Source organism: Festucalex cinctus, chromosome 2, assembly GCF_051991245.1.
Source record: "Festucalex cinctus isolate MCC-2025b chromosome 2, RoL_Fcin_1.0, whole genome shotgun sequence".
NCBI classification, from domain to species: Eukaryota; Metazoa; Chordata; class Actinopteri; order Syngnathiformes; family Syngnathidae; genus Festucalex; species Festucalex cinctus.
This window is the reverse complement of record NC_135412.1, coordinates 26255947-26268440: the sequence shown is the minus strand read 5'-3', so window position 1 is coordinate 26268440 and position 12494 is coordinate 26255947. Positions and strand designations below refer to the sequence as shown.

The window sequence follows — 12494 nt, the reverse complement described above, 5'->3', positions numbered from 1 at the left end:
TTTCTGTAAGGGGGGTTCATTTGTGGAATCATTTTGGTAATGACTTGAAAAGATCTGCGATTGGCTGGCAACCAGTCCAGGGTGTCCCCCGCCTACTGCCCAGAGCCAGCTGAGATAGGCGCCAGCACCCCCAGCGACCCTTGTGAGGGATAAGCGGTCAAGAAAATGGATGGATAGACTTGAAAAGATGCAAGTCAATTGTTGAGTTTAAAATTTTTTTCTAAAGTCAAGTTCAAGTCTATTATTTAAACAAACATGAACTAGTACAATTGCAGAAATAAAATGAAATGTTCTTTTTGATCCCATTATGAGGGTAATGAAAATTGTATATGCGAGTACGATGATGTATTATTATTACGGTGTACGCCTAAGAAATTCATGCACATACGCTATTGACAATTGTACGTATGTTCATTCATTCATTTTCTTGACCGCTTATTCCTCACAAGGGTCACCGAGGGTGCTGGAGCCTATCTCAGCTGGCTTTGGGCAGTAGGTGGGGTACACCCTGGACTGGTTGCCAGCCAATCGCAGGGCACAATTGGACGTATGTTAAAATGAAATTGTCCACTTGAGTATGATTACACATTTCCTTTTATTGTAATGTGTTAATTTACTATTGAAATAAGATACAATGAATAAGGGGTAGGATTAGATAAGTTTTTAACTTCTTACTACTCCCTTTGAACATCCATCCATCCATCCATTTTCTTGACCGCTTATTCCTCACAAGGGTCGCGGGGGCTGCTGGCGCCTATCTCAGCTGGCTCTGGGCAGTAGGCGGGGGACACCCTGAACTGGTTGCCAGCCAATCGCAGGGCACACAGAGACGAACAACCATCCACACTCACAAGCACACCTAGGGACAATTCGGAGCGCCCAATTAACCTGCCATGCATGTCTTTGGAATGTGGGAGGAGACCGGAGTACCCGGAGAAGACCCACGCGTGCACGGGGAGAACATGCAAACTCCACCCAGGAAGGTCCGAGCCTGGACTCGAACCGGAGACCTCAGAACTGGGAAGCGGACGTGCTAACCACTCGACTACCGTGCCGCCCACCTTTGAACATGTAAACCATTTCTAATGATTCTTATGAGTTTTTTCTTTTTCTTTCAATTTTTATTTGCTATTTGTTTATGTTTATGTGATGTTTACATGTTCAGTAAACTTCAATCTCAACAACTTCAATGGCTTGGTGAACCTCTAATCCAGGACAACAACTCTTGTATCCCGAGCCAACACGAGACCGTCTGCAAGTGCAATTTTGCAGACATTAACCTGATTGTACAAATTGGTGCATCCAATGGAGTTAATCAATTAGGTTAAATGTTGGGTCCCATGTTGGCTAGATTTGGAAGTCCCATCACCTCGTTTAAGACCACTTCTCTTTTCTTGCTTTTTGTTTTTCTTTGATTATTCTATCATTTTAGTTCTTGTTTCTATTTCCTATCACAGTAGTTTTTCATCTTTTAAGTTTCAAGTCGATTTTTCTAGATAGATTAGAAAATAAACGTGCACAAAATCAAAACCTGATTGTCTACTGTGTGGGTGTGGGTGTGTGGGGGGGGTGTTTTATCAATTTATATTAACCTCTAAACTGAACAAAGAACTCACAAAATTGTTAAAGGGTACAAACTTCATTTTAATGACTGATTCAATGAGGTTCTCATCTGTTAATCCTAATAAAACAATCAAAAATAGATGTGGTGCTCCGTAGGCTATATCAAAATTAAGTTTGAGTCTCCGAGTCAATTGATTATTAATTTAATCATTAACAATTATTGATTTCACAATGAATTGAACCAATTCGCCCTACAATGGAGAGAGAGTCATGAAAAGCAAGAGATGGAAAGATGGTGAAGGCAAAAGCGCACGTGTGGATTTGATGAAAGCATGTAAACGTGCAATGATGCAGGATATACACTGCATGTATGTCCTCCCCAGCCTTCATCTTGGAGTGTGCAAATGATTCATTTACGCAAAAAGTCTTTCAAAGCCAATTTCAGATACTAAAGATGCAAATCCGCTTTGAATCCATTCATTCTGTTTGCATTTTCAAGAGGATCACTTGCATTGTTGCACTCTAAACAATGCAGTGGAGCCTCATTGTGAATAGAAGCTTATGTGTACACTTGTTAGTTCTTCAGCAAATTCTGCCTCCTTTCAACTTCTTTTCTCCTGACGCAGAAAAACAAACATGAGCCTTGTTGGAGTTTTTGTTCAAGCCCAGATGCTAAATCAACAGTTTGCTGATGGAGCGGGCGGGACAGCCTCATCTGGCTAATGGCTCTCGTGAAGGATGAATGTGCGTGAAAGCTGCGCATGCTGACGTCGATATTGTATATCAACAAATGAGATTGGATTTTTATGAGCCTCTTGACAGCTGACAGGAAGTTGGGGATCATTTCCAAAATGTTTTCCAGCGTCACAGCCACTGCTGAGGAGACATGTTACGTTTCGTGAGCACTCCATTTGTTAAAGCTGTGCCGTAAATCTTCTCTCAAACACCTCTCAGTATGGTGCCGTGCACTTCGTCACCACTGCAAACTGCAATCATAAACCTATCGTTCATTTCTTATCTCTCTGACATTCACTCCATGAAAGTGAGTCTCATAAAGCGGAGGTGTCCAGGCTACGTTTTTAGCAGCCTGCGGCATATCGGATAAATATTGGATATGGACTGCGACGATACTTTTAATGAAATTACCACCACCACTACTACTAACAGGTTTCATTTAGCAGTTTTGATATGCAAGGTTACAAATAGGTGACTCAAATATTAACATTGTTTTTCTTCAGTAAGCTAGTTTCAGTTACCGCTAGTTTCAAAAATTGTTTGCTCCACCAAATCAATTTTTTTTAACCTATCACAAGAATAATCCTCAATTTAATGCTGTTGACGGTGGCTTTCTATTGATTGTTCTTGTTTTCTGTGTGATCTACTTGCTGATCTATAAGTGAAGTTTGCGTTACATTTGCACATGGGTGAAAATCAAGTTTAAAACCAACTTGCTACCAAACAGCCATCATTTGAATAGCGGCGAATGAAAGTGTTTGCGTAACTGCACACCTTAAAGCTTGCAAGCAATGTTTAAATGGCTTAAGTGACAAAATCACAAGTGCACTTGGTGCCATTTTTAACTGTCTTAATGGAGTTTATAGGGAAAAAAAAACATTACAAAGCTGGAGAAGATGGAAGTGTACGCTTGTAAACCTCTGTTCACTCTTCCCAATTTCCAGACAGGAAAGAAAGATCCAACCGGATGTAAAAGAGGCTAAAATGGAACATTTCATGAACACATTTATTTAGCCAATAACCTGAAAGAGAGAGAAGAGACGGAAGCATCATGAAGCTTGCCAGCGGGCGCACGTGGAACCAAACTAATGGAGTGACGCTGATTTAAGAAGCTGCTTTGATCCCCAATTGAGCCTTCAGTGAAGAAAGATCCTACCCATCTCTTGTTGTGTCCTCCTTCCAACTCCCTGTAAATTGCACAAATTCAGCCAAATATTAAGCTCTTCAAAACGCTTAACTGTCGTGTCCCGGCCGGCAGGGGGCAGCCAATAACGACACACTATGCATGTTTAAAATAGATGAAGCAAAAAACATCAACTTCCCAATGGTTGAAATGGTCCAAATCAGCACTTCCCCTGTTAGATTTCAATGGAACGTTGGAGCAGGCTGCTCAGCGGCCTACCCATGATGCACCGCGCTGCGAAGATGCGCATTTCGCTTATTCGCACTTTGCTTATTCGAGTGGGATGATAACTGGGGTTGGGGTCACATAGACGCACTATGGTGTATCTTACAGGTAACCCGTATAAATGCACTTTGTGTGCATGCGTGTGCCAATCTCACTCCAGCAAGTCCATTTCTGCTTCCGCAATGTCAAGAACTGTGTGAGCTTGCCACAAAATATATTGTAGGCACTCATAATGCATTGATTCACTTGCTTGGTTTTCCTGTGGTTTCAGTTCCCACTCAATAGCGAGCTTAGGGTTGATTGGCGACCGGTTGTGGGTGTAGTCTACCTTTAGCCCAAAGACCGCTGGGCACGTCTGGCTCCAGCTCCAAACAACCCTCAGTCTACAAGATACACTTTAAAAAATGGATCAATATGTTCTGCGGGTGTACGTAGTGTTTCTCCAAAATCTCAATCCTTTTTTATGTTAATTAAAGAAAGTGACATCTCAGAAGGTCGGCACGGTGGTCGAGTGGTTAGCACGTCCGCCTCCCAGTTCTGAGGACTCCGGTTCGAGTCCAGGCTCCGGCCTTCCTGGGTGGAGTTTGCATGTTCTCCCCGTGCCCGCGTGGGTCTTCTCCGGGTACTCTGGTCTCCTCCCACATTCCAAAGACATGCATGGCAGGTTAATTGGGTGCTCCGAATTGTCTCTTGGTGTGCTTGTGAGTGTGGATGGTTGTTCGTCTCTGTGTGCCCTGCGATTGGCTGGCAACCAGTCCAGGGTGTCCCCCGCCTACTGCCCAGAGCCAGCTGAGATAGGCGCCAGCACCCCCCGCGACCCTTGTGAGGAATAAGCGGTCAAGAAAATGGATGGATGGACATCTCAGAACCTGAAAGCTCTTCCTCTCCTCAATCGATATTGACGCCAGCTAGCAAATGCAGACGAGCCTCCTCCTGGTTTCCGTTGATGGACTCATCTGAGTCTGACACAGATGCTTTGCTCAATCGAGCGTCAAAGAGTGACGAGATGAATGAAACACCTGTAGAGTTGCACTGCAGCTAATGAAAAAGGCCCGAGAGACGGGTCAGCAAGACATATGGCTTTGGACTCTCCCAGGTGGACAATCCATTACGCTTTTGACGGCTTGACAGCAGCTGTTCTTCTACTTGAAAGATGATGGCATAAAGCAAAACAAGCAAAACAAATTGGCTGTTGCTGCCGTTGGACTTGAATGAGCCGCACATGTCAAAGGATAGACTTGCAGCGCCCCCTTACTCAATTATTGAAGGAACATACTGTACAGAGGTGTCAAACATACGGCCCGCAGGCCGGATCAGGCCCACAAAGGGGTTTAATCCGGCCAGCTAGATAATTTTGTAAAGTTAAAAAAAAAAAAACAATTGTAATGTCGGACTAATTAATCAGCCGGCCACAATCAAAGCATATTAATTTGTAATTTCACAAGCAGTCTTCAGATGAGCAATGCAACTTGTACGGGGAATCGTCATCCTTGATGTCATTAGTTTCCACACAACTTAAACTACGGTTTGTTTAATTATTTTTATTTTTTTTAATCATACACCGACATAAACGTGTTAAATACGACACAAATTACACAAATAGATATGACAAGGATTAATGTCCTTATAATCTCATTAACTGCGCCACGCAATGCATTCAGGGAACTATATATATATTAGGGATGTCACGATAATGGCAATATCGTGATATCGCGATATTAAAACTGCCACAATATCATCGTCGTCATGTTCACAATATTTAAAAGGAACACATTTGTTCAAAAAGTCAGGTTGATTTCGATTTGTGCACTTCTAGCACCCTCTAGTGGCTAGTTTATTAGTGCAATTTAATTTTCATTAGGGATGTTTTGGCCTTCTATGTTTAAAATCTATGCTAATTGACAGATGAAGGGGAACCTAATTAGCTTGTGAAGCAATCAATGTGTGCTTGCATTAGAAAGTAAGTGCCTTAATATTGTTATCAGAGATTGTAGGTGGTTTATATGCATTGCTGTTATGTACAAAAGAACAATATTGTGCTTTTTTTTAGTATGAACTCTCTTTTTTACAATATTGTGATCTTTTTTAAATATCGTCAACACCCTCACAATATCGTGATAATTATCGTATCGTGACCTTCATATCGTGATAATATCGTATCGTGATGTTTGGATATCGTTACATCCCTTATATATATATATATATATATATATATATATATATATATATATATATATATATATATATATATATATATATATATATATATATATATATATATATATATATATATATATATATATATATATATATATATATATATATATATATATATATATATATTTATGCAAAGCAGGTGGATTTAACACGTCCGGAACTCATACAGGTGCAAATGTAGCCGCTTTCCATTTGTATTAGTGTTATTTTTTGGAACAACATTATCACAGTTGAGCGCCGTAATTTAGGGCTGGTCCACAAATCTGTGTATAAATGACGGTAATTGTTTTTAAGTTATTTTACCAATGCGGCCCACTTGATATTAGATTTTTCTCCATGCGGCCCCTGAGCTAACATGAGTTTGACACCCCTGCTGTAGACATTATAGATCGGATGACCTTATTGCTAAAGTTTCCGCCTTTTGTTAACTTGTTTCTCCATGCATTTGATTTAAGGCTCATTTTCACATTAATCTAAAAACTCTACACGCCCCTGTTCAGATGCTAGTTTTTTTTTGTGATATCAGAAAGGAGAGCAAGATTTTTTTTTTAAAATAACTTTTCAAGAGAGTAAGTGAAAGTAAGCAACAAAAATAATGTGGATGCACAAGTGTGCACACCCTCTCATAACTAGGAAGTGGCTGTGTTCAGCATGACAAAAGGGAGTCAGCACACACAGTTGTTGCCACTTTGATCACGCCAGTTACATTCCAGATGTTCTGGTAGGTTTTTTTTCTTTGAAACCTGCAGGTTCAGTGCCAACGCTGACTGCTATTTGGAATCGTTCATAATTCCCTTCAACTCAACTAATACCAGTGACGTGCAGTGAGCTCTCGGCTTGGGGAGGCAGGCAGTAGTAAATTGAAACATACACACCAATTACAAATGTGTGTGTCGGCAGGCGAGTGTACAAAAGGGTGACCCTATTTTAATCGGGGTGAGAAAAAATTACTAATCTTAAAAATGATACTCTGTTTACTCCAAGATGCTATACATTCAAACAATTTTAATTCATGCCTCCTCTGTACTGTTAGAAACAAAAATTACTTGACAAAAATGATTATGACAGACACAATGTTTTAAGCGCATTTTTTGCTCCGCAAAGAAATTGGGATGAGCGAGGTTCGTGCCCTTCGCCTCCCGTGAGGCAGCTCATCACTTCGCCACTCAGCCAAAACTCTGGGCCACCGTTGCAGCCGAGGACAATATTCGAACTCTAACTGAGGTACGCAAATGTGGGTCTGCCCGTCGCGATAAACACGGTGCAGTGCACACCGCTTCCCATTTGCCGGACAATTTCATTCATTAACTCATTTGCTCCCAATAACGTGTAAATACGTTTTGTTTTTTATGTTTTAAGTGTCCCAAAGACGTATTTATACGTTTTTTTTTGTTTGTTTTTTTAATGCTAAAGCATACAGAAGGCTTTGATGCAGCCTCTCAACTGCAAAGAACGCTTGCAGAAATGGTAGTTATTACACAAACGGCCAGCAGGTGGCAGCAGAGCAAAGGAGATCAACCAGGGCCATCTAGAAAAAAAGCTAAATTACTTACAATTTTAAATAGATTTGTGAAAACTGATGAAACTTAGATCTCTTCTAATGCTAATTGCTGCAAAATGGAAACAGATAGAAACATACTTTTTTTCCTGATGAAAGAAGAGACGTTAATCTTTCTTTTGATACGTTCCATGCTTTTAGAGCAATAGAACACAATATTCTGTGGGCCTTGCAAAATCATTCCAAATTCAGTAAAACAGCCGGGAGCGAACGGGATTGCTTCCGTGAAAATGGCTGGGAGTGAATGAGTTAATAAAAACCCGTCCGAACGCCCGGAAAGATGTAATAAAGTGGACATCTCCCAGTAAAACACTCTAATTCCTTGCAAAATCAAGCTAGCAATAGCAATGTCAAACATCATGAAAAGTGAAACCATCCACAAAGCCAATTGTTCCTTTTGTAGCATTCTTTGTAAAAAGTACGAATAATTCTCTATCCCTTACTTTGCTGAAGATCCGGTAGCTAAGGCGTTGGTCTCTGATCCTTCAAAAGATGACGTGTTTCCTCAGAAGAAAGGCGTGAAAATAGTTTTATATTTTCCAGAGTGGCGTCATCTTACCGGTGTTCTGTGCACTAAGTGTGTTTTGAATTCACGAATGCACTGTGCCAACGTATGTTCGCATAGGAATAACACAGCTATGTAAAAAGGCTGCGTAGCAATCTGCCTATTTGCGTAAAGGACTTTTCTACTGGGAAACTGACTGCGCATGCGCGAACACACATCGCTACTCAAAAAGGCTGCTGGAGGCATCGGAGGCGTGTGCCTTCAGCAGGAGAATTTTGCAGCATTTTTGCCTGCAGGCCAGAAGAAGTCGTGAGTCCTTTTTAATTGAGCTATGAAACTCGCCAGATGTTGTCACTTTCAAATATACGTAGGTAGTGTAGGCTATGTGAAATGCAAAAATAATTTAAATCAATAGAAGAAGCCATTTCATTTTCGTTTAATTTCAGCTTTGGTCAGGCAATACCTACCTTGCCTGCCCTGACCGCACGTCACTGACTAAGATCCGAGTTCTAGCTGAAGGAAAACAGTCCCTTAATTCCTTAATTGATGTTGCCACCACCCAGCATCGCTCCCAAACACATTTTCCCACGTCTGCCTGGGGAGAATTGTTTTGTGACTTGTTTACCACTTCTCTTCTCATAAAGATGAAGGCTGATTGTTTTTTCAGTTGAGTTAAACAGATTATAGGCAGTTTTGAGCTTTTGAATTGATTGATGTCATTCTAATATCACAAAACATTTGAACAGAGGTTTGTAGAATTTTTAAATCCACAATATGCTTTGTCATTGGATTTGTGAGCAACTTACCACAGAGGCTAATTTATTACATATGATTGCATATTATACGTATTGCAGTAACTGTAAATCACTGCTAATGATATATGCACATATTAATACATCATTAAACCAAAAAAAAAAAAAAAAACTGCACTGGCTGAGAAGATGCTATTGTTGCACTAAATTACCAGTCTAGCTAATTACACAAATATTTTTTTGTTTCAGCACCTGGTAATACTGCACTGTAAGTTTAAAAATCGTCTTTCTGCCCCACTTCCCCCAACAATAATTCATAATTTTCACAAGTTATTCATTTATCATAAATTGTGCTCGACCCGGGCATCAACTTTACTTTGTACTCCACCGGCCAAGGCACATGTCTTATACATGTCTTATACATACATAAATAAATAAATAAATAAATAAATAAATAAATAAATAAATAAATAAATCACAGTGCACACAACAAACAAAATGATCATAAAAAGTGGGTACTCACTGAGGTCAGTTATGTACTATTCTGTCATCTGAAAGAAGAGCATTTATCTTTTGTGCATGTCACTATAAATTGCTGCCGATGAACAAATATAGGCGACATCATCAAATTTGGACCCATTCAACTTTAAACAACCACAACCATTTTTATATTTTTCTTAAAGCAGCAATAAGATTGTCGGGGTTTTTTTGTTTTGTTTTTTTGTGATCATCCATCAAATTGTCAACACTCCAAGAAAGACAAAAATGTCAAAATCAAGAAGAAAATGTAATTTTCAAAAGAAAATATTTTGACATTTGGATACTGTGTATGTTTTATATCATATATTCTTACATTTCATTGCTGTTTTTTCAACTTGTGGAAATAAATAATGACTATTTCAATGGTCATCTCATCTGTACAGGCTGAAACAGTACACTCGTTTTTACCATAACAAAACAGACACTATTCCTTAAAAAAACAAACAAACAAAAGGTTCACCAAACTGTTGATCTGGCATGTATCTTACAGGCAAGTGCTTCAAACTACTTCTTTGCTTTCTAAATGGGTTGAGTGGAATTGAATAATTTCTCACGGCACATTCAGCATGATGATCTTTTAATGCCCAGTGCGACAATCCATATGGATGCGCTACATGATGTGTTTGTGATTTGAGTCTCGCCCACTTACTTGCGTCAACGTGCATCAAGCATCCCGTCATGGTGATGAGGAGCGGCAGCAGCCTGCTGTCCAGGTGAGGGACGCCAGACATCACCTCCCGTCAAGTGTGGATCCTCCCTCCCCGCGTGTTCACTTTCGCCAACACTGACCAGATAATGACACTTCTCAAGGTCACTACAGGCCACTTGGAATCCTCTTAGAAAGAAAGAGACATTAAAAAAAAAAAAAAAAAAAAAAAAAATGTCCTTTTCCTCTTGTTCACTCTGCTGTCGATGAGTGAGTGTGAATGCGGCCACAAGTGTAGTCTCTTTCTTTTCTTTTCTAGACGCTAACAGGTAGTTGTAGCTTTGCGCCAAAAGGCAGCGCGGTAGAGGCGAGGAGTGCCGATTGTTGGCGAGAAGAGCCGATTGTGGATTGGTCAAAAAAGAGCAAGCGCGGCAAGCGGCTGTTTAGCTTTTGGGATGCATCCAGCCCATAGCTGCTCTGCATCTGACACTAAATACGGGAAACGAGCGCGAACGAGGGAGAGAGGACGCATGCGTGCAGGTTGAATGAAAGGGAGGGAGGGCGTAAGCGTGAGGGCGGCGTGCATGCGCGTGCGTGTGTGCGTGGGCTCTCTATGGCAGAAATCTTTTATTTGGCGCTTCCTCTCCATCGAGACCCACGTCGCCGTCTTCTGCATTTATCGTGTCAAAATAAAATAACAAGTCCTCAAGTGTCTTTTTAAAAATCGTTTTTTTATGGAAGAATGCGGGCTTAAATTATTCTATGAAGCAAAAAGAGTTGAACTGGCTTTCATCCTCGAACCTTATAAATGTGTCATTTGTGTGAATTGTCAGATGTGTTGTGAACACAGTCGACCGGGTGCAGGTAAATGAATAATTGATAAAGACACGGGTGCCATGCAGGCTCCCACCCCTCCCCTCTAAATCTCTCCCGCTGCTGGAGGCGTCTCCGTGGTTCCCATCTTGCTTGCAAACACCTGCAGCTCTGCTGCAAAATGTCTTCCGCTCTGTTGATTTGCTGCAAACGGAAAGAGACAAGATGATTCATTCAGGGACTTTTACAGATGCTTAAGTCTTGCATGGGGGGGGGGAATGACCTCACGGTTATGTTTCTTGTCGTTATTCACAATCCCTGGAGAGCTGCTTGGCAACTTTTACGGCCTTGTTTGTTGCTCCACTATGCTAATGAGTATCTTTTGTAAAAGGATGTACAAAAGATAAACAGCACAAAAGTCATTGTGAGTATTGAAGGATTCATGATAATAAAGAATGCAAAAGAAACGTTCATCATTTTCTCATTGATGCTTTCCAGAGGTTATTCAGAGCTGCAGTGTGTTTTCAGGTTTCAACTCGTGATTTGGGCCTTACTTGGCTATTTGACAATACATTCCACTCAAATCTTTAGTGTTACTTTGAATAAATGCATAAAAAGGAAACCTTTCATCGCCCAATTAACTATTTCACATCAGTCTTGATATTGTCATTTCTCTGTGTTGCTGAATAGTCAAATAGACGGCTGAGCAGTCAAATTGCTGTTGTGCAACATTTTCCAGCAGGGGGCGCTGGTAGCCTGCAGAAGCTCATCTGACCTTTGGCGATGATGACAACGGCTTCTTCCTGCCTGCCTGCCTGCCTGCGTGCGTGCGTGAGTCAAGCAGCTTGACAACGCGTCTTCTTCCTCCGGTTACGCTACAACGCACGCATGCAGTACAGGCCCAGGCAAGAGAGGCTACTTAATTCAGGGTGGGACATAATTTACATTCATATTCAGCTTGTTACAGTATATATTTTTATTTATATGACAAAAACGATGAGCATTAATACAAAAAGAACAACAGGTCAGTCCCCAGTCGAACTACACAAAAAGAAAAGAAAAGAAAAGAAAAGAAAGAAAGAAAGAAAGAATAAAGGACGCTGTACACACTGCTTTTCATTTCAGTGTTTTATGACCGTGGAGTTTTCTTACAAATATTTACTGCAATTATTACATGATTAAGAGCGGATGGATGGATGGATGGATGTCAGTTTTGTTCAATGCAAACATGTAAAGGCATTCATTTCCACATGTAGTTACAGTAGATGTAGGCTATAATGTATCAGCCCCAAAAGGCCAACATTTGCTGTGCATTCAGGTATTTAAAGAGGACTCAAGTTCATATTTAATACTCACCCATGGAGAATTAAAATACTGAACTCATGAAAAACAAATATGCCCCTGATTTTCAAAAAGTAGGTGCTGAGCTTCGGGGCTCATTTGAATTTCTTACGGATGAGTGATTCATAGTGTCTCATAAGCAGAAATGCATGCAGATTAAAACGTGAAGATTTAGGAGCAAAAATAGCCTGACATGCCATCTACATTGTGTCACTATTTTTTTAATTTTTTGTGCATACTTCTCAAGGTACATGTTAAGATGTTCTTGTACTTGACACGTTTAGCCTGATCAGAGTCCACCCACATGCAAGAAAAAGTCATTTTCCTCAATTGAAGGGGTTGGGAAGGATGTTGAAATGATAAGGGGTCATTTGATGTGCTTTATTCTCTGCTAATGAGGGGAGGCAGCCATGCGA

At 40.6% G+C, this 12494-nt stretch overlaps 1 protein-coding gene across 1 annotated transcript in view; it reads right to left on the bottom strand.

Annotated features, from left to right (window-relative positions):
* Positions 1-10138, bottom strand: part of LOC144014313 (fibronectin type III domain-containing protein 4-like) — a 48602-nt gene extending 38464 nt beyond the window's left edge. The window contains exon 1 of the mRNA XM_077514056.1: positions 9928-10138. Within this exon, the coding sequence (XP_077370182.1) occupies positions 9928-10009 (82 nt within the window). The 5' untranslated portion in view covers positions 10010-10138. The remainder of the gene's footprint in view (positions 1-9927) is intronic.
* Between the last annotated feature and the right edge of the window lie 2356 nt (positions 10139-12494).